The following is an 18,362-nucleotide window of genomic DNA, read 5'->3' on the forward strand; positions in this document are numbered from 1 at the left end:
ACACCCGGGGCTTTGTTTCTGTCACTAGGACGCGTCCCCGTGCCCAGGCTGTCTCCGAGTCCCCGCCACAGGCGCGGATGGCGGCGGGCGCCCTTGCCCCCGGGCTCCGGGTTAACGGCCTTGGACCGTTCTCAAGAACGCAGTCTTGTCTCTCCTCAACAAGCCAAGGCGCCGGGAAGGCCCCCGAGGACATGACAGAGCCGAGCACCATCAGGCGCTAGTCCCGCCCTGGATGCCGGGCGCCACCTCCCACAGTCTCGGCTTCGGTTGCTGGATGAGAACCAGCGTGGCCGTTCAATGGGGAGGGGACAGGCGCGCCAAGGAACAGAACCAAGAAGCAACTTTCTAAGCCACAATGCTAGTCGCGATCACAGGAAAAAGCTCGTCTCGCCACCGCGGGGCCGCAAGCTCCCGCCGGGAATAACGACGCCTGAGAGAGCAACGGCCACAGGCGCGCGGACTTCTGGGAGTTGTCGTAAGTTGCGCAGAGCGCGGACACTTACGGCAGCCACCGGAAGCACCGCCGTTGCCCGGCGCCTGCGAGTGAGTCTGGCCCTTCCTAGGTTGGCGCGGAGGCTTCGCTGTTAGTCGGCTGGAGCCGGAGCGCGGGACCAGGCCGGAGCGGCCCCAAGTGACCTGGGCGTGCCGGAGAAACGAGCTGGGCGGGCGGGCGTCCCTCAGTCGGCGAGGCCGGACGGGGGCAGGGAACTGATGTAATCGGAATGTCTCCGGTCTCAGGGACAGGGTCCGCCTACAGCACCGCCCGGCTGGGTCTGAGCTTGTCGGAGGCTCTCCTGCTTCAGAGCTGGCAGGGTACTGATAGGGCCGGGCCTCCGGGCAGGAGATGGGCCTGGCTGGGCACACGTGACACAGGGGGTCTGGGTCGAGGGCTGCAGGGGCTGGAGATTGAGGCCGGCGTGTGTTGCTCTGGGTCTGCAGAACCAGCTGGCCTCCCACGCTCCGCTCCCTCACCTTCTACGGCTTATCCACAGGTGGTGGCCAAGAGCCTCCTGGCGCAGAGGCACCAGGCAGGTGGCGCCTGTTGCAACGCAGAGGTCATCCTAGCTCCAGACGCGGACACGTTTTCTTCCAATGGTACGTGAAGCTTGAACCTTGAAGAGAACGTGTGTGTTTTCTAAGTGAGAAGAAGATTAAGGCCAGGCAGGGCAGGGGTAACTGGGGTGTTGGGGGTCTGCAGTGGTTAAGCAACACTGGTGTACCCCAGTGAGGGACTGCAGAGGTGAACAGGATGGGATGTATGTGTAATGCCTGTAAGTGAGTTACAGGGGTTCCATTTGTGTTCTGTCAAGAGTTAATGGGGACCGTATGGGCCGGGTGCGGTGGCTCACGCCTGTAATCCCAGCACTTTGGGAGGCCGAGGTGGGCGGATCACGAGGTCAAGAGATCGAGACCATCCTGGTCAACATGGTGAAACCCCGTCTCTACTAAAAATACAAAAATTAGCTGGGCATGGTGGCGCGTGCCTGTAATCCCAGCTACTCAGGAGGCTGAGGCAGGAGAATTGCCTGAACCCAGGAGGCGGAGGTTGCTTTGAGCCGAGATCGCGCCATTGCACTCCAGCCTGGGTAACAAGAGCGAAACTCCGTCTCAAAAAAAAAAAAAAAAAATTGGGGACCGTACAAGGCAGTGCTAATGAGAAAGGCATGGTGTTGGATTTCAGAGCCTAAGGGAGTAGGGAAACATCTGATTGTGGAAATGACTCCGTCTACAGAGGGATGCCGAAAGACAGGAAGGAGTGGAGGAAGACTGTTTCCTTTTCAAGCGTGGAGCCAGGATAGAAGTCACTGTGCAAGGAAGATGGGGAATTCCTTGTCAGTCTCTGCATGGGAGTTGAGCATGTGGGTAACATGGCTGAATGTGGAGGAGGGAATGGCAGTGGCAGGAAGTCCCGGAGGTTTGGGCTAGACATGTAACCTGGGGCAAATTGGAAGCATCACCCCACAAGCAGGGAGAGAGAAAACTGGAAAAGAAAAGAGAAAGAAACTCCCTCCACAGCCCTGCAGCCAGAGGGACTCCTGCCAGATCAGCCCCCATGTAAGTCCAGTATGAGGAACAGAAGGGGAATTTTATGTCCAAGTATAATCACTATGAATAAACATATTTTTTTTTTTTGAGACGGAGTTTCGCTCTTGTTACCCAAGCTGAGTGCAATGGCACGATCTCGGCTCACCACAACCTCCGCCTCCTGGGTTCAGGCAATTCTCCTGCCTCAGCCTCCTGAGTAGCTGGGATTACAGGCACACGCCATCATGCCCAGCTAATTTTTAGCATTTTTAGTAGAGATGGGGTTTCACCATGTTGACCAGGATGGTCTTGATCTCTTGACCTTGTGATCCACCCGCCTCAGCCTCCCAAAGTGCTGGGATTACAGGCGTTGAGCCACCGCGCCCGGATGAATAAACATATGTTAAGCTCTGTAAAGGCAACTCAATTAATTCTTTCAGCATCCTCACAAGGAAGGGCTTGCTGTTTTTCCAGATGTCTACAGATGAGGAAACTGAGGTCTGGAAATGTTAAGGAGGCCTGTTTACAGTCCGACAGCAGCAGGTAATGGAGCCAGTGCTTTGAAAGCAGGTTGCAAAGTGAGTGTTCTCAGCCCTTGCCCTCGCCCTTGCGTTTGCCCTCAGATGTCTCCAGACAAGGAAGGAAAAGGTTAGAGAGAAGAAATGGACACAGGTAGTGAAATTCCCCAGGGAAGGCCAGGAGCATCAGGACAAGATAGTATCACATAGGATATTTGGCAGCCTTCTTGGATATGGTCTACATTTGTGTGTGTGTGTGAGTGTGTGTGTGTGTGTGTGTGTTTGGGAGTGAGAGAGCAGAGCAGAGATGGGGAAGAGGAGGAGGGGGAACTGAGGGTGTTGGGTCACTCTCTTCAGGACTGAGCTGTGAGAAGAAGAGGTGTGGAGGTGGGACACTGGGATATGGATTCATCTTGACCAAAAAGAAGACATCTCACCTTACAATTTAAAGGGAGCTACTAATGAGTGCAGGCTTGCAGGAGTCTGTGTGCCAGGAAGTTGAAAGAGTCCAGAACCATCCCTTGGAGTGCATTAAAAGGCAGATTTGTCTACATAGAGAGGATAGTGGTGGGAAGGGGCTGAAGTAGATAGTGAGAGCGTGAGCTTGCAGCTGGAAGGAGATGGTGACTGAGTGGATACTGGTATTCCTGACCTGCTATACCACCCAGGACTCAGAAACTAGTAGGGTTGGGCAGAGAGGACGGTCAAGGGCATGGGCAGATTGCACAGAACGAACAGGTTAGAGAGGCCAAGAGCCAAGGATGCTAAGAAAAATAACAGGGGCAGTGGGCTGGTCTGGGGTGGGGTGTACCAGCTGGGGAGGCTGGGAGCTGAGGTCATGTGCTTAGGGCCATGAGCTGTGGAGCTCCCAGCTTTGTACTCCCCAGCCACGAGGTCTCAGTTAAGTTTTACCCAAGTTTTTTCTGCTTTGGTTTCCTCATTTAGAAAACTGGGTAAATGCTGTTAATTGTCTTTGTGGGGTTATAAGGAAAATCAAATGAATGAATTGAAGCAGAGAACAGGGTACAGTGCCTGGCCCATAGGAAATACAGCCTGAGTGGTCAGTGGATTCTGAAGGGTAGGAAAGCCTGAGGCATTTGCTGGGGGAGGAGGCTGAGATCATAGGCCCTAGTATGTTTTGATTCATGTCTTATTTATTGATTTTGTAGATGGGTCTCACATGTTACCCAGGCTTGTCTCCTGCCTTGGCCTCACAAAGTGCTGGGAATATATGTCTTTAATGCAGAGCAGCTTTTTGCATTTTTCAGTGCAGTTTATTTTATTGTCAACTATCTGTTTGTGACTGTCACGTCTCTTCTTTTTCATAGGTCTTTATTTTCATTAAAGAAGCTTGAATATTTTGTCAAGTTCCAAAAATAGTCCTGGTGATATTTTTTTTTGAGACAGGATCTCCCTCTGTCACCCAGGCTGGAGTGGTGGTGTGATCATGGCTCATCGCAGCCTCTGCCTCCTGGGTTCAAGCAATTCTCCTGACTCAGCCTCCCAGGTAACTGGGATTACAGACGTGTACCACTACGCCTGGCTAAATTTTTTTTATATTTTTAGTATAGACCGGTTTTTGCCATGATGTCCAGGCTGGTCTTGAACTTGAAAAGTAATAGAAAATATAATATGTAATAGCAGAAATAAGACTAGTTCTCACAGTCAATGTAATGGGTAGAACTCTGTTTTAGTAGACACTTCAAAATTGAATTGAAAGGCCAGACACGCTGGCTTATGCCTATAATCCCAGCACTTTGGGAGGTCAAGGCGGGTGGATCTTGAGGTCAGGAGATCAAGACCATCCTGGCTAACATGGTGAAACCCTGTCTCTATGAAAAATACAAAAAAATTAGCCAGGCATGATGGCATGTGCCTGTAATCCCAGCTATTCAGGAGGCTGAGGCAGGAGAATTCCTTGAACCCAGGAAGTGGGGACTGCAGTGAGCCAAGATTGCACCAGTACACTCCACCCTGAGTGACAGAGAGAGACTCTGTCTCAAAAAAAAAGGAAATTGTATTGAAAATAAAAAGCTGTAATCCAAGCACTTTGGGAGGCCGAGGCAGGTGGATTGCTTGAGGTCAGGAGTTTGAGACCAGCCTGGCCAACATGGTAAAACCCTGTCTCTTAAAAAAAAAAAAAAAAAAGAAAGAAAGAAAGAAAAGAAAAAGTTAAAGCTATGCTCTCCTTAGAAGAGTCAGACGGTCCAGGTTTTGACGAACAGGTGGTGGGATGAGCATAGATCCATCAGTGAAAACAAATAAGGAAATGGATGGCAAGATAATATCAAATAAAGTAGACCTGTAATGCAAGAGCATTAAGAAAAAGACACTTTTATCATTTTTTTGTTTTGTTTTCTTTTGTTTGTTTTTTTATTTATTTTTTTGAGACGATCTCACTCTATCACCTAGGCTGGAGTGCAGTGGTGCCATCACAGCTCACTGCAGCCTTGGCCTCCTGACTCAAGTGATCTTCCCACCTTAGCCTTCTGAGTAGCTGGGACTACAAGTGTATGCCACTATATCCAGCTGACTTTTTGATTTTTTTGTAGAAACTGGGTCTCACTTTGTTGCCCAGGCTGATCTCCAACTCCTAGACTCGAGCAGTCTTCCTGCTTTAACCTCTGTATTAGTCTGTTCTCATGCTGCTAATAAAGACACACCCAAGACTGGGTAATTTATAAAGGAAAGAGTTTTCATTGACTCACAGTTCCACATAGCTGGGGAGGCCTCACACTCATGGCAGAAGGTAAAGGGGGAGCAAAGTCACGTCTTCCATGACAGCAGGCAGGGGGTCGTGTGCAGCGGATCTCCCCTGTATCAAACCATCAGGTATCATGAGACTTATTTACTATCATGAGAACAGCATGGGAAAGACCTAACCCCATGATTCAGTTACCTTCCACCAGGACCTCCCATGACATGACACATGGGAATTATGGGAGCTACAGTTCAAGGTGAGATTTGGGTGGGGACATAGCCAAACCATGTCATTCTGCCCTGGCCCCTCTCAAATCTCCTGGCTTCACATTTCAAAACCAGTCATGCCTTCCTAACAGTCCCCAGACTCTTAACTCATTTGATTATCACCTCAAAATTCCATAGTCCAAAGTCTCATCTGAGACAAGGCAAGTCCCTTCCACCTATGAGCCTGTAAGTTCCAAAACAAGTTAGTTACTTCCTAGATGCAATGTGGATACAAGCTTTGGGTAAATATACCCATTCCAAATGGGAGAAGTTGGCCAGAACAAAAGGGCAGTACACCCCATGCAAGTCCAAAATCCAGCAGGGCAATCCAATCTTAAAGCTCCTAACTGATCTTTTTTGCCTCCATGTCTCATACCCAGGTCATGCTGAGGGAAGAGGTGGGTTCCCATTGTCTTGGGGCAGTTCTGCCCCTTTGGCTTTGCAAAGTACAGCCCACCACCTTACTGTTTTCATGGGCTGGCATTGAGTATGGCTTTTCCAGACACATGGTGCAAGCTGTTGGCCCTACCATTCTGGGGTCTGGAGGACGGTGGCCCCCTTCTCACAGCTCCACTAGGCAATGCCCCTGTGGTGACTCGGTGCAGGGGGTACCCAATTGACATCTCCCTTCCGCACTGCCATAGCATAGGTTCTCCATGAGGGTTCTGTTCCTGCAGTACATCTCTGCCTGGACATCCAGGCATTTCCTTACATCCTCTGAAAGCTAGGCAGTGGTTTCCAAACCTCAGTTCTTTTTTTTTTTTTTTTTTTTTTTTGAGACAGAGTTTCGCTCTTGTTTACCCAGGCTGGAGTGCAATGGCTCGATCTCGGCTCACCGTAACCTCCACCTCCTGGATTCAGGCAATTCTCCTGCCTCAGCCTCCCAAGTAGCTGGGATTACAGGCACGCGCCACCATGCCCAGCTAATTTTTTGTATTTTTAGTAGAGACGGGGTTTCACCATGTTGACCGAGATGGTCTTGATCTGTTGACCTTGTGATCCACCCGCCTCGGCCTCCCAAAGTGCTGGGATTACAGGCATGAGCCACCGCGCCCGCCCCCAAACCTCAGTTCTTGACTTCTGTGCACCCACAGGATCAACACCACGTGGAAGTTGCCGAGACTTAGGGCTTGCACCCTCTGAAGCTACATCTCAAGCTGTTTGTTAGCCCCTTTTAGCCACTGGTAGGATGCAGGGCACCAAGTTCTGAGACTGCACAAAGCAGCAAGGCCCTGGGTCTACCCCACAAATCCATTTTTTCCTCCTAGACCCCCAGGCTCGTGATGGGAGGGGCTGCTGTGAAGACCTCTGACATTCCCTGAAGACATTTTCCCCATTGTCTTGGTAATTAACATTTGGCTCATCATTACTTAAACAAATTTCTACAGCTGGCTTGAATTCCACTGCATAAAACGGGTTCCACTCGCATCATCAGGCTGCAAATTTTCTGAAGTTTTAGACTCTGCTTCCCTTTTAAACATAAGTTCCAATTCCAAACCATATATTTGTGAATATATAAAACAATGCTTTTAACAGCATCCACCTCACATCTTGAACAACTTTGCTGCTTAGAAATTTCTTCTGCCATATGCCCTAAATCATCTCTCTCAAGTTCAAAGTTCTACAAGTCTTTAGGGCAGGGGCAAAGTGCTGCCAGTCACTTTGCTAAAACAGCAGGAGTCACCTTTGCTCCAGTTCCCTACACTTCCCCATCTCCATCTGAGACCACCTCAGCCTGGACTTTATTGTCCATATCACTATCAGCATTTTGGCCACAGCCAGTCAACAAGTCTCTAGGATATTCTAGTCCTTCCTACATTTTCCTATCTTCTGAGCCCTCCAAACGGTTCTAACCTCTGCGTGGTACCCAGACCAAAGTTGCTTCCACATCTTTGGATATCTTCATAGCAACACCCCACTGTACCAGTACCACTTTAGTATATTAGTCTGTTCTCATGCTGCTAATAAAAACATACCTGAGACTTGATAATTTCTAAAGGAAAGAGTTGTTGTTTTTGACACTGAGTCTTGCTGTGTTGTGGGGGCTGCAATGCAGTGGCATATCAGTTACTGCAACCTCCACCTCCTGGGTTCAAGTGATTCTCCTGCATCAACCTCCTGAGTGGCTGGGACTACAGGTGTGTGCACCACGTCTGGCTAATATTTGTATTTTTAGTAGAGACGGGATTTCATGATGTTGGCCAGGCTGGCCTTGAACTCTTGACCTCAAGTGACCCACCCACTTTGGCCTCCCAAAGTGCTGGGAGTACGGCCATGCCCAGCCACCATGCCCAGCCAAGGAAATAGGTTTGACTTTCAGTTCCACCTAGCTGGGGAGACCTCACAATCAAGGCAGAAGGCAAAGGAGGAGCAGAGTCACACCTTACATGGCAGGCAAGAGGTGTGTGCAGGGGAACTCCTCTTTATAAAACCATCACATCTTGTAAGACTTACTGTCACAAGAACAGCAAGGGAAAGACCCACCCCCATGACTCAGTTACCTTCCACTGAGTCCCTACCACAACATGACACATGGCAATTATGGGAGCTACAATTCAATATGAGATTTGGGTGGGGACACAGCCAAACCATATCAGCCTACAGCAGTGCTGGGATTACAGCCATGATACAGGATTGAGGCCTGGCCTTATCACCTCTTTAGTGATAAAAGACTATAGGAAGAAGATATGTTAATCTTGAACATTTATGGACCACACCCAATAGTATAGATATAAAACAAAAGTGTGTACCTAAAGGAAATGTGAGAAACTTCAAACTGTGGTCTTTCCTTGATCCAGTGCTGAGTGCACCTCATTGTTCTTGCCTGGTTGCTCACGTGGCCTCCCTGCCACCTCGGGAAAGGCACCACAGGCTGGGCTTGTGTCCTTGGTAGGCCTGGGTCCCATTTCTATCCCTGCCTGGAGCCTAGCACTCGGAGTGAGCCCAGAGTTCATCATCATTGATGGTGACACTGCTGCTTTTCCTCTCTTACTGTGTTAGGATAAGCTCAAGAAACATTTCTTCCCTTTGCATGTGTACCTGTGTGCAGCATTCTGGGAGCTGCCTGGCAGTTCTTTTGAATATTTAACCTAAACATCCACATGCAGAAAGGCAGGCATGTGTGAAAGCAAGAGTGGCCATTCTATGGCTGATGTGAGGATGAAATGTGGAAAAGTCCTAAATATTCAGAAACATTAAACTTTAAAGCTACAACTGTAAATAAACTACAGCACCTTCATCAAATTCAGCTATTAGAGTGATTACAGCTGTTACAAAAATTGTTTATTGGCATTGGGAGGCACTTTGTGATGCTAAGTTTCAAAAGAGTATTTACATTATAATCACATTTTTCCAGAAACATAAGTGATTAGTGAACATGTGTATATTCACACAGGAAGATTTCCTTTTTTTTTTTTTTTTTAGGAAGATTTCTCAAAGGAAATGCAGTTACCTGTCAATAATAACGGGGATATGTTCTGAAATGTGTCATTAGGTGACTGTTGCGTGAACATCATAGGCATGCTTATACAAACCTACATAGTTATAGTCTAATACACATCCAAGTTATGTGGTACAGCCTCTTGCTGCACAGCACGTTACTGTAGTGAATACTATAGACAATTATAACACAGTGGAAAATTTGAATATGTAAATATGTGTAAACATAGAAAAGGTACAGTAAAAATATGGAATAAAAGATTAAAAATGGCGTACCTAGGCAGGGCACGGTGGCTCACGCCTGTAATCCCAGCACTTTGGGAGGCCGAGGCGGGTGGATCACAAGGTCAAGAGATCGAGACCATCCTGGTCAACATGGTGAAACCCCGTCTCTACTAAAAATACAAAAAATTAGCTGGGCATGGTGGCGCGTGCCTGTAATCCCAGCTACTCAGGAGGCTGAGGCAGGAGAATTGCCTGAACCATGGAGGCAGAGGTTGTGGTGAGCCAAGATCGCGGCATTGCACTCCAGCCTGGGTAACAAGAGTGAAACTTTGTCTCAAAACAATAAATAAATACAATACAATACATAAAAATTCTAATCACAGAAGGGTACATTGGCTCAGTTGTAATCCCAGCACTTTGGGAGGCCAGTGGGGGAGGATCACATGAGCCCAGAAGTTCAAGGCTTCAGTGAGCTATGATTGTGTTATTGCTACCCCTGTTCAACAGAGCAAGACCCTGACTCTAGAAAGTTAGCTAAGTAAATAACAACAATAATAAAATCCTAATCACATCTGGACAGTCCCATTTTCCCAAAAGGTCACATTCACAGGGTCCAGGGGCTTATACATACATATTTTTTGCAGTGGTTAAGGGCTTTATACCCCCCGGACCAGTTCATTCTGTGGATTTCTCCTTTTGTCTTCACCTCCCTACTTAAACTCTTTTTTTTTTTTTTTTTTTTTTTTTTTTCTTTTGAGACACGTTCTCACTCTCACCCAGATTGGAATGCAGTGGGGCAATCTCAGTTCACTGCAACCTCCACCTCCTAGGCTCAAGTGATTCTCCTGCCTCAGCCTCCTGAGAAGCTGGGACTACAGGTGCCTGCCACCACACCCACCTAATTTTTGTATTTTTAATAGAGACAGGGTTTCACCATGTTGACCAGGCTGGTCTCAAACTTCTGACTTAAGGTGATCCACCTGACTCAGCCTCCCAACATGCTGGGATTACAGGCATGAGCCACCACACCTGGCCCCTCCTTCCTTATTCTAATTCTTCTGCCCTCTATTTGAGGACCACTGCTACTTAGTCACTTTTTTTTTTTTTTTTTTGAGACGGAGTTTCACTCTTGTTACCCAGACTGGAGTGCAATGGCATGATCTCGGCTCACCGCAACCTCCGCCTCCTGGGTTCAAGCAATTCTCCTGCCTCAGCCTCCTGAGTAGCTGGGACTACAGGCACGCACCACCACGCCCGGCTAATTTTTGTATTTTTAGTAGAGACAGGGTTTCACCATGTTGACCAGGATGGTCTTGATCTCTTGACCTCATGATCCACCCGCCTCGGACTCCCAAAGTGCTGGGATTACAGGCTTGAGCCACCACGCCCGGCCAGTCACTTCTTTATTATGTTTGCTTGTACTCTGCACTTTAGCACTGATACCATGTTTGCTGATCATGGTTGCTGGGCATTGTGCCAGGTGCCTGTATTCCCACTACTCAGGAAGCTGAGGCCGAGATCATGCCATTTCACTCCTGCATACAGGTTACAGTTCGTAGTTCGGAAACAGACCAGGGACACCTCCCTCACAACAACTGTCTCCTCCATCTCCCCCTCCTTCTCTGATGCTTTCCCAGTAACTCAGGCATTGTGGATTTCTTTCAGACTGGAAGGCTACCCTTGAATAGGTTGAATTCTGAAAAAGATGGAGCTTGGGATGAACTATCCCACCGTGTGGGAGTGAAACAATGTGTACAGGAGGAGCCACCCTGTTTGGTGTCACTAGGAAAAGTGCAAGATCAGAGCAACCAGCTAAGGGAACACCAGGAGAACTCCTTGAGGTTGATGGTACTCACACCTCCAAGAGACTATTGAGTGAGCTTCAACGTGGGGGAAGTTATTCTCTACCTTCCACTTTAAGCCTTCTACCTACAACATTACCTACACGTACAGGTTTCCACAAGCCCAACTCACAGTTTAAACAGTTGAAAAGAACTTCAGTTTTCATTAGTCATGAGAAAAATGGAGCAGATCGGAAGCAGTGTGAAAATCCGTGTGCTAGAGCCTTCTGTCAGAGCATTTACTTGAGTGAACTTGCAAACACTGAAACAGGCAATAAAAACCCTGATGAATATATTGTCGGTAGTGACTCTCTCAACTACGATTCCTTCCTTTGTCTTCATGGTAGATTTTTTTCAGTAAAGAAAAGTAATAATTGTAAGGATTAGGAAACCTCTTCAGTCACAGTGTGTCTCTGAATGAACACAAGCCAGTGCATTTTGGAAAAAGTGAGTATGAGTGTGATAAGGGCAGGGAAGCCTGTTCTAAGAGTCTGTGCCTTGTACAAACAGAAGTAAGTGACCCTGGAGAGTCCCTCTTCAGATGTGAGGAAGGCTGTACTGCCTTCCCCATGGCCTCATCTTTTTCTGACAGTAACATCATTCAGACTACAGAGAAGCCATTTTATGTGTAAACAGTGTGGAAAATCTTTCAGCTGTTGTTCTAAGCTCATCATACGCCAGAGAACACACACTGGAGAAAAGCCCTTTGAATGTACGCAGTGTGGGAAATCTTTTAGCCAGAGCTATGACCTTGTTATACATCAGAGGACACACACTGGAGAGAAACCCCATGAGTGCAGCCTGTGTGGGAAATCCTTCACCCAGAGCTCCAAACTTAGGAGGCATCAGCGAATTCACACTGGAGAAAAACCGTATCATTGTATTGAGTGCAGAAAATCCTTCAGGTGGAACTCTAACCTCATTGTACATCAGAGAATTCATACTGGAGAGAAACCGTATGAGTACACTCACTGTGGAAGGTCCTTCAGCCAAAGCTCTGACTTTGTTGCACATAAAAGAACTTACACTGGAGAAAAGCCCTGTGAATGTAACCAGTGTCAAAAAGCCTTCATTCGAAGCACTCAGCTCATCAGGCATCTGTGAATTCATACTGGGGAGAAGCCATACAAATGCAATCAGTGTGAGAAAGCCTTTACTGGGAGCTCCACCTTGTGGAGCATCAGAGAACTCACACTGGAGAGAAACCTTTTGAATGCAGTCAGTGTGGGACAGCCTTCACAGGGAGCTCTCACCTTCTTTCCCATCAGAGAGTTCATTCTGGAGAGAAACCCTACAAATGTAGTGACTGCGGGAAATCCTTTCGGCGGCGATCTCAGCTTGTTGTGCATCAGCGGACACATACTGGAGAGAAACCTTATGAATGCAGTCATTGTGGAAAAGCTTTCAGCCAGAGGTCTCCCCTCATCGTGCACCAGAGGACGCATGTCGCTGAGAAGCCCTATCAGTGTGACAGGTGTATTAAGGCCTTCAGCCAGCGGTCGCGACTCATTGAGCATCAGAGAACGTATACTGGAGAAAAGCCCTATGAATACATTGATTGTGGGCAAGCGTTCAATGATCGCTCAACCCTTACTAAACACGAGAGGACACACACTGGAGAGAAAACCTATGAATGTGAGCACTGTGAGAAAGCCTTTAGCCAGCGGTGTCAATTTACTAGGCATCAGAGAATTCATACTGGAGAGAAGCCCTATGACTATAACAAATGTGGAAAACTTCCCAGTTATAATACTTCCCTTACTCGATATGATAAAGCTCACAGGCGAGAAACCCTGTAAATAACCAAGACAGAGGCAGACTCAGTGGCCAACGCCTGTAATCCAAGCACTTTGGGAGGCTGAGCCTGGTGGATTGCTTGAGTCCAGGTGTTTGAGACCAGCCTGGGTAACATGGCAAAATCCTGCCTTTACAAAAAATACAAAAATTAGCCAGGCGTGGTGGTACATACCTGTAGTCCCAGGTACTCAGAAAGCTGAGGTGGGAGGATCACTTGAGCTCTGGAAGCGGAGGTTGCAGTGAGCTGCGATCATGCCACTGCACTGCTGCCTAGTGAGAGTGAGACACTCTCTAAATAAATAGATAACCAACATGGGAAATTTCCCTGCCAGACCCTCTTTACTAGAAATCAGGTGGCCAAAACATGACTTCAGAGTGGGGCTTCATGACCATGTGCATCAGAATTGCCTTTTCTTGACAGGGACAGGTAAATTAAAAAAAAAAAAAAAAAAAAGAATTGCCTAGAGTGAGCACTGAAACTGTGTATTCCCAAGGTCACTCTAGCCAAATAAAAGTCTGTGGCAGTAAAATTCAGGAGTGTGCAGTTTCTAAAATCAAGCAGGTGGCTGGACACAGTGACCCATTCCTACAATCCCTGCACTTTGGGAAGCTGAGGTGAGGGGATCTCCCCAAGTCAGGAGTTTGAGACCAACCTGGCAAACACAGCAAAAGTGTCTCTATTAAAAGTACAAAAAAAGTTAGCCAGCCATGGTGGCTTGCACCTGTAGTTCCAGCTACTTGGGAAGCTGAGGCAGTAGAATCGTTTGAACCTGAGAGGTGGAGGTTTCAGTGAACTGAGATTGCAGCACTGCACTCCAGCCTGAGTGACAGAGCGGGACTCCATCTCAAAAAAAAAAAAAAAAAAATCACACGGCGATTTGTGTGCCCATAAAAATGTGTGTATTGGGCTGGGTGCGGTGGCTCAAGCTTGTAATCCCAGCACTTTGGGAGGCCGAGGCAGGTGGATCACAAGGTCAAGAGATCGAGACCATCCTGGTCAACAAGGTGAAACCCCGTCTCTATTAAAAATACAAAAATTAGCTGGGCATGGTGGTGCGTGCCTGTAATCCCAGCTACTCAGGAGGCTGAGGCAGTAGAATTGTCTGAACCCAGGAGGCGGAGGTTGCGGTGAGCTGAGATCGTGCCATTGCACTCTAGCCTGGGTAACAAGAGCGAAACTCCATCTCAAAAAAAAAAAAGTGTAAATTGACAGCAGTGAGGAGAGTGAAAAAGCCCATGTCTGCACATGTACTTTTATTTTTTGACACAGACTGTTGCTCTGTCACCCAGGTTAGAGTGCAGTGATGCAATTACGGCTCACTGCAGCCTCAGCCTGGCTCAAGTGATCCTCCTGTCCTAGCCTCCTGAGTAGCTGGGACCATAGGCATGTGCCATGAAGCTTAGGTAGTTTTATTTTTTTTAGGGGCAGGCTCTCACCATGTTGCCCAGCCTGGTCTTGAGCTCCTGGGCTCAAGTGATCCTCTAGCGTCGGCCTCCCAAAGTCCACGGTGTATGGCTATTAGTGCACATTTAAGCAGGATAAGAGTAGATGGGAGGCCAGGTACAGTGATTTATGTAATCCCAGCCCTTTGGGATGCTGAGATGGGCCCATCACTTGAGCTCAGGAGTTCAAGTCCAGCCTGGCCAACATGGTGAAACCCCATCTCTACTAAAAATATGAAAAATGATCTGGGTGTGGTGGCATGTGCCCATAATCCTAGCTACTTGGGAGGCTGAGTCAGGAAAATTACTTGAATCCAGGAGGTGGAGGTTGCTGTGAGCTGACACCATGCCACTGCACTCCAGCCTGGGGAAAAAATCCAGATTCCGTCTCAAAAAAAAAAAAAGCAGATGGAAGCATAGCCAAAGATACAGTATGAGGGAGGCTGGAAAGGGACAGGTGAGGAGAGGCTGTGGAAGCAGACGTGGCAGCCGCCAGCAGAACCATAGACTGATAGACAGGAAAGTGGGTTAATTGAAGGTCTGTCCATCAAACTCGGACTGTTCCCCATGTTTTTTCCCTGCCTGGCCATAGTATCTGGCTGTGGGTCAGCAAAAAGTAAAGTAGGGAAGGAGTCAAACAATAAAAGATAGTTCGGGGGACTAGGGAATCTCATGTATTTTGCTCTGCAGCAAGGGCTGCTTTATTCTGTCATTTCAGCACTTTTTACCCGATAGCTGGTTCTTGCCTGCTTCACCCTAGAGCAAAGCAGCCCCGCCTGTCCGTGGAAATTCCCATTTGCTTTCTGATAGCCTCTTCAGTATGGGTGGGAGGCAAGGAGCAAAAAGTAAAGAAAGCTGGCTGGGTGCGATGGCTCACACCTGTAACCCCAACACTTTGGGCTGCCGAGGTGGGCAGATTATGAGGTCAGGAGATTAAGGCCAACATGGTAAAACCCTGCCTCTACTAAAAATGCAAAAGTTAGTTGGATGTGGTCACGCACACCTGTAATCCCAGCTACTTAGGACGCTGAGGGAGGAGAATCACTTGAACACAGGAGGCGGAGATTGCAGTTAGCTGAGATTGTGCCACTGCACTCCAGCTTAGCAACAGAGCAAGACTCCATCTCAAAAAAAAAAAAAAGCCTCCATCAAGAAAGAAAGAATCTAAGACAAAGGAGAATAAAACATTTTCAGACGAACCAAAAACAAATTTTTTTTTGAGACAGAGTTTCACTCTGTTGCCCAGGCTAGAGTGCGCTAGCACAATCTTGGCTCACTGCAACCTCCCCCTCCCAGGTTCAAGTGATTCTTCTGCCACAGCCTCCCAAATAGCTGGGATTATGCGCCACCACATCTGACTATTTTTTGTGTTTTCCAAGAGACAGGGTTTCACCATTTTGGCCAGGCTGGCCTCAAACTCCTGAGCTCAAGTGATCTGCCGACCCTGGCCTCCCAAAGTGCTGGGATTACAGGTGTGAGCGAGTGCACCCCGCGGAACCAAATAATTAATGCATTTTATTAATGTAAAAGTGAGTCAAGAAGGGGTTACAAATAAAAACTAAGACAGATACTTTGAGAAAATAGAACAATGAGAACAAGAACAGATTCTTTGACATTACAAGTGAGATTGTTGGACAAATAAGTTCGAAAAAGAAAAAGCGATACTTCCCCGGGGCTGAACGGAAATTTTCGGGTAATGCCAAGTATTATCAGAATTAATAAGACCCATGCGTCATGGAAAATTGAGAACACCACGATTAACAACAGATGGCAGGACTGGGCGTGTTGGCTCACGCCTGTAATCCCAGCACTTTGGGAGACTGAGGTGGGTGGATCACTCTAGGTTAGGAGTTTGAGACTAGCCTGGCCAACATGGTGAAACCCTGTCTCTACTAAAAATACAAAACTTAGCCAGGTGTAGTGGCGGGCACCTGTAATCCCACCTATTTGGGAGGCTGAACAGGAGCATTGCTTGAACCTGGGAGATGGAGGTAGCAGTGAGCCGAGATCACACCACTGCACTCCAGCCTGGGCAACAGAGTGAGAATCCTAAAAAAAAAAAAAATGCAAGCGCAAAGAGAAAAGACATCAGACTTGTTTATTTGGCCAGTTTGAGTTGATTTCAGCAGGCAGGGCAGGAAGGTTCCTTGCCTTCCTAGAATCCCCAAGACCAAACCTATGATTGATTGGCAAACCTAAAGGTGACAGGAAGAATGGAACCAAGTTGGAAAACACACTTCAGGTTGTTATCTGTTGGGTACCAGCCCCAACCCCATACATAGGTGCCCTTAGTCCCGACAAGGGATTGAGAAAAGGAAATAAAGACAGAGACACAAGAGTAGAATTTCATGGGAACCAAGTTGGCCCGGAGCGCTGGGCTCCAAACACTTTTATTATGTGCCCATAAGATCTCATTGATCTTATGGGGGTGGAAGGGAGGGGTAGAGGAGTGGGTAAGGTAGCTGGGCAGAGAGCTCTTGAGATCCTTCTAAGACATGCTAACTAGTACTCTGAGTTTATCACTGATTATTATCAGGGTGCTTCAGAAGCATAGTGGATTAGGAGCCACGAGGTCTGATCACACCCAATACATCAAGGGGCTTTTATCTCCTGAGCATTGAGGATTTAGAGCAATTAAAATCACTCCATATTCAGATCATCTAGGCAGAGCCTAAGGTATTCCATGATCTCTGCCCTGCAAGGCTTTTCTCCTCCTTGCCAACTCCCATCTACAAACACCCTCCTGGATCTTGGTCGCAGAGGTCGCCTCCCTTCTCAGAGATCTTTGCATAAGCCCTCTTTACAAGGCCCTCATGCAGTCTCCATGTTGAGAAGGCATTCGTGGGACCGGAGCAGTATTCCCAGCTCTGCAGCCATCCCGAGGTGTTCCCAGGTTATTGCACTCTCTGATGGTCTTTATCTTAGGCCTCCTTTTGCCGCTTGATTTCTTTTTTCTTTTTTTTTTTGAGACAGAGTTTCGCTCTTGTTACCCAGGCTGGAGTGCAATGGCACGATCTTGGCTCACCGCAACCTCCGCCTCCTGGGTTCAGGCAATTCTCCTGCCTCGGCCTCCTGAGTAGCTGGGATTACAGGCACGCGCCACCATGCCCAGCTAATTTTTTTTTGTATCTTTAGTAGAGAAGGGGTTTCACCATGTTGACCAGGATGGTCTTGATATCTTGACCTCATGATCCACCCGCCTTGGCCTCCCAAAGTGCTGGGATTACAGGCTTGAGCCACCGCGCCCGGCCAGGCCGCTTGATTTCTAATTAACGGCACCAACAATATAATTTAGTTCAGTGTATAAACTTCAGTGTACTCTGAGCCAAGCAGGATTATAATTATTCAGATAGGATCAACATAGGTCTTCCCCTGGCCATCAGGACCCACATTATCCATGAGAACTTCCCCAACCTAGCAAGACAGGCCAACATTCAAATTCAGGAAATACAGAGAACACCAGTAAGATACTCCTTGAGAAGAGCAACCCTACTCTTTCACTGGATATCTGTGTATGAATGCATTTGTTCATCAGTCCCTGGGTCAGTGTCTGAGGGTCGGACTCGACATTTAGGGTTGGAATGTTTCTCGTTATGCTGACATTAGCCATTAGACTGATGTTTTGGGGCTGGATTTAGGCGGTTTTTTAATCAAGGGGATCTTAGCACTTTGGGAGGCCGAGGCAGGCAGATCACCTGAGGTCAGGAGTTAGAGACCAGCCTGAACAACATGGAGAAACCCTGTAGCCGCTAAAAATACAAAATTAGCCGGGGGTGGTGGCACGTGATTGTAATCCCAGCTACTCGGGAGGCTGAGGCAGGAGAATCGCTTAAGCCTGGGAGGCGGAGGTTATGGTGAGCTGAGATCTTGCCACTGCACTCCACCCTGGGCAACATGAGCAAAATTCCGTCTCAAAAAAAAAAAAGTAGCAATTTATATTATCATATTCTTTAACAGCACAACAAAATTGCAAATTAATAATTGTGGATATTTTAGAATATATTTTGAAACAGCTATTTGATCAAAGAAGAAATTTAAAAAACTAAATTTGTTTAAGTAAAAATAAGTACTCTATATCAAATGACCAACATGAATACAAAATATCAAA

General features: G+C 47.5%; 1 protein-coding gene across 1 annotated transcript; it reads left to right on the forward strand.

Annotated features, from left to right (window-relative positions):
- The first annotated feature begins 513 nt into the window (after positions 1-513).
- Positions 514-12,959, forward strand: ZNF544 (zinc finger protein 544). The gene is given in 7 exon segments (XM_078361037.1): positions 514-1,095; positions 2,466-2,603; positions 10,839-11,027; positions 11,030-11,396; positions 11,399-11,634; positions 11,636-12,179; positions 12,182-12,959. Coding segments are annotated over 6 exon segments (2,040 nt in total). The 5' UTR covers positions 514-1,095; positions 2,466-2,531; the 3' UTR covers positions 12,814-12,959.
- The last annotated feature ends 5,403 nt before the right edge of the window (positions 12,960-18,362 follow it).

Source organism: Callithrix jacchus, chromosome 22, assembly GCF_049354715.1.
Source record: "Callithrix jacchus isolate 240 chromosome 22, calJac240_pri, whole genome shotgun sequence".
NCBI classification, from domain to species: Eukaryota; Metazoa; Chordata; class Mammalia; order Primates; family Cebidae; genus Callithrix; species Callithrix jacchus.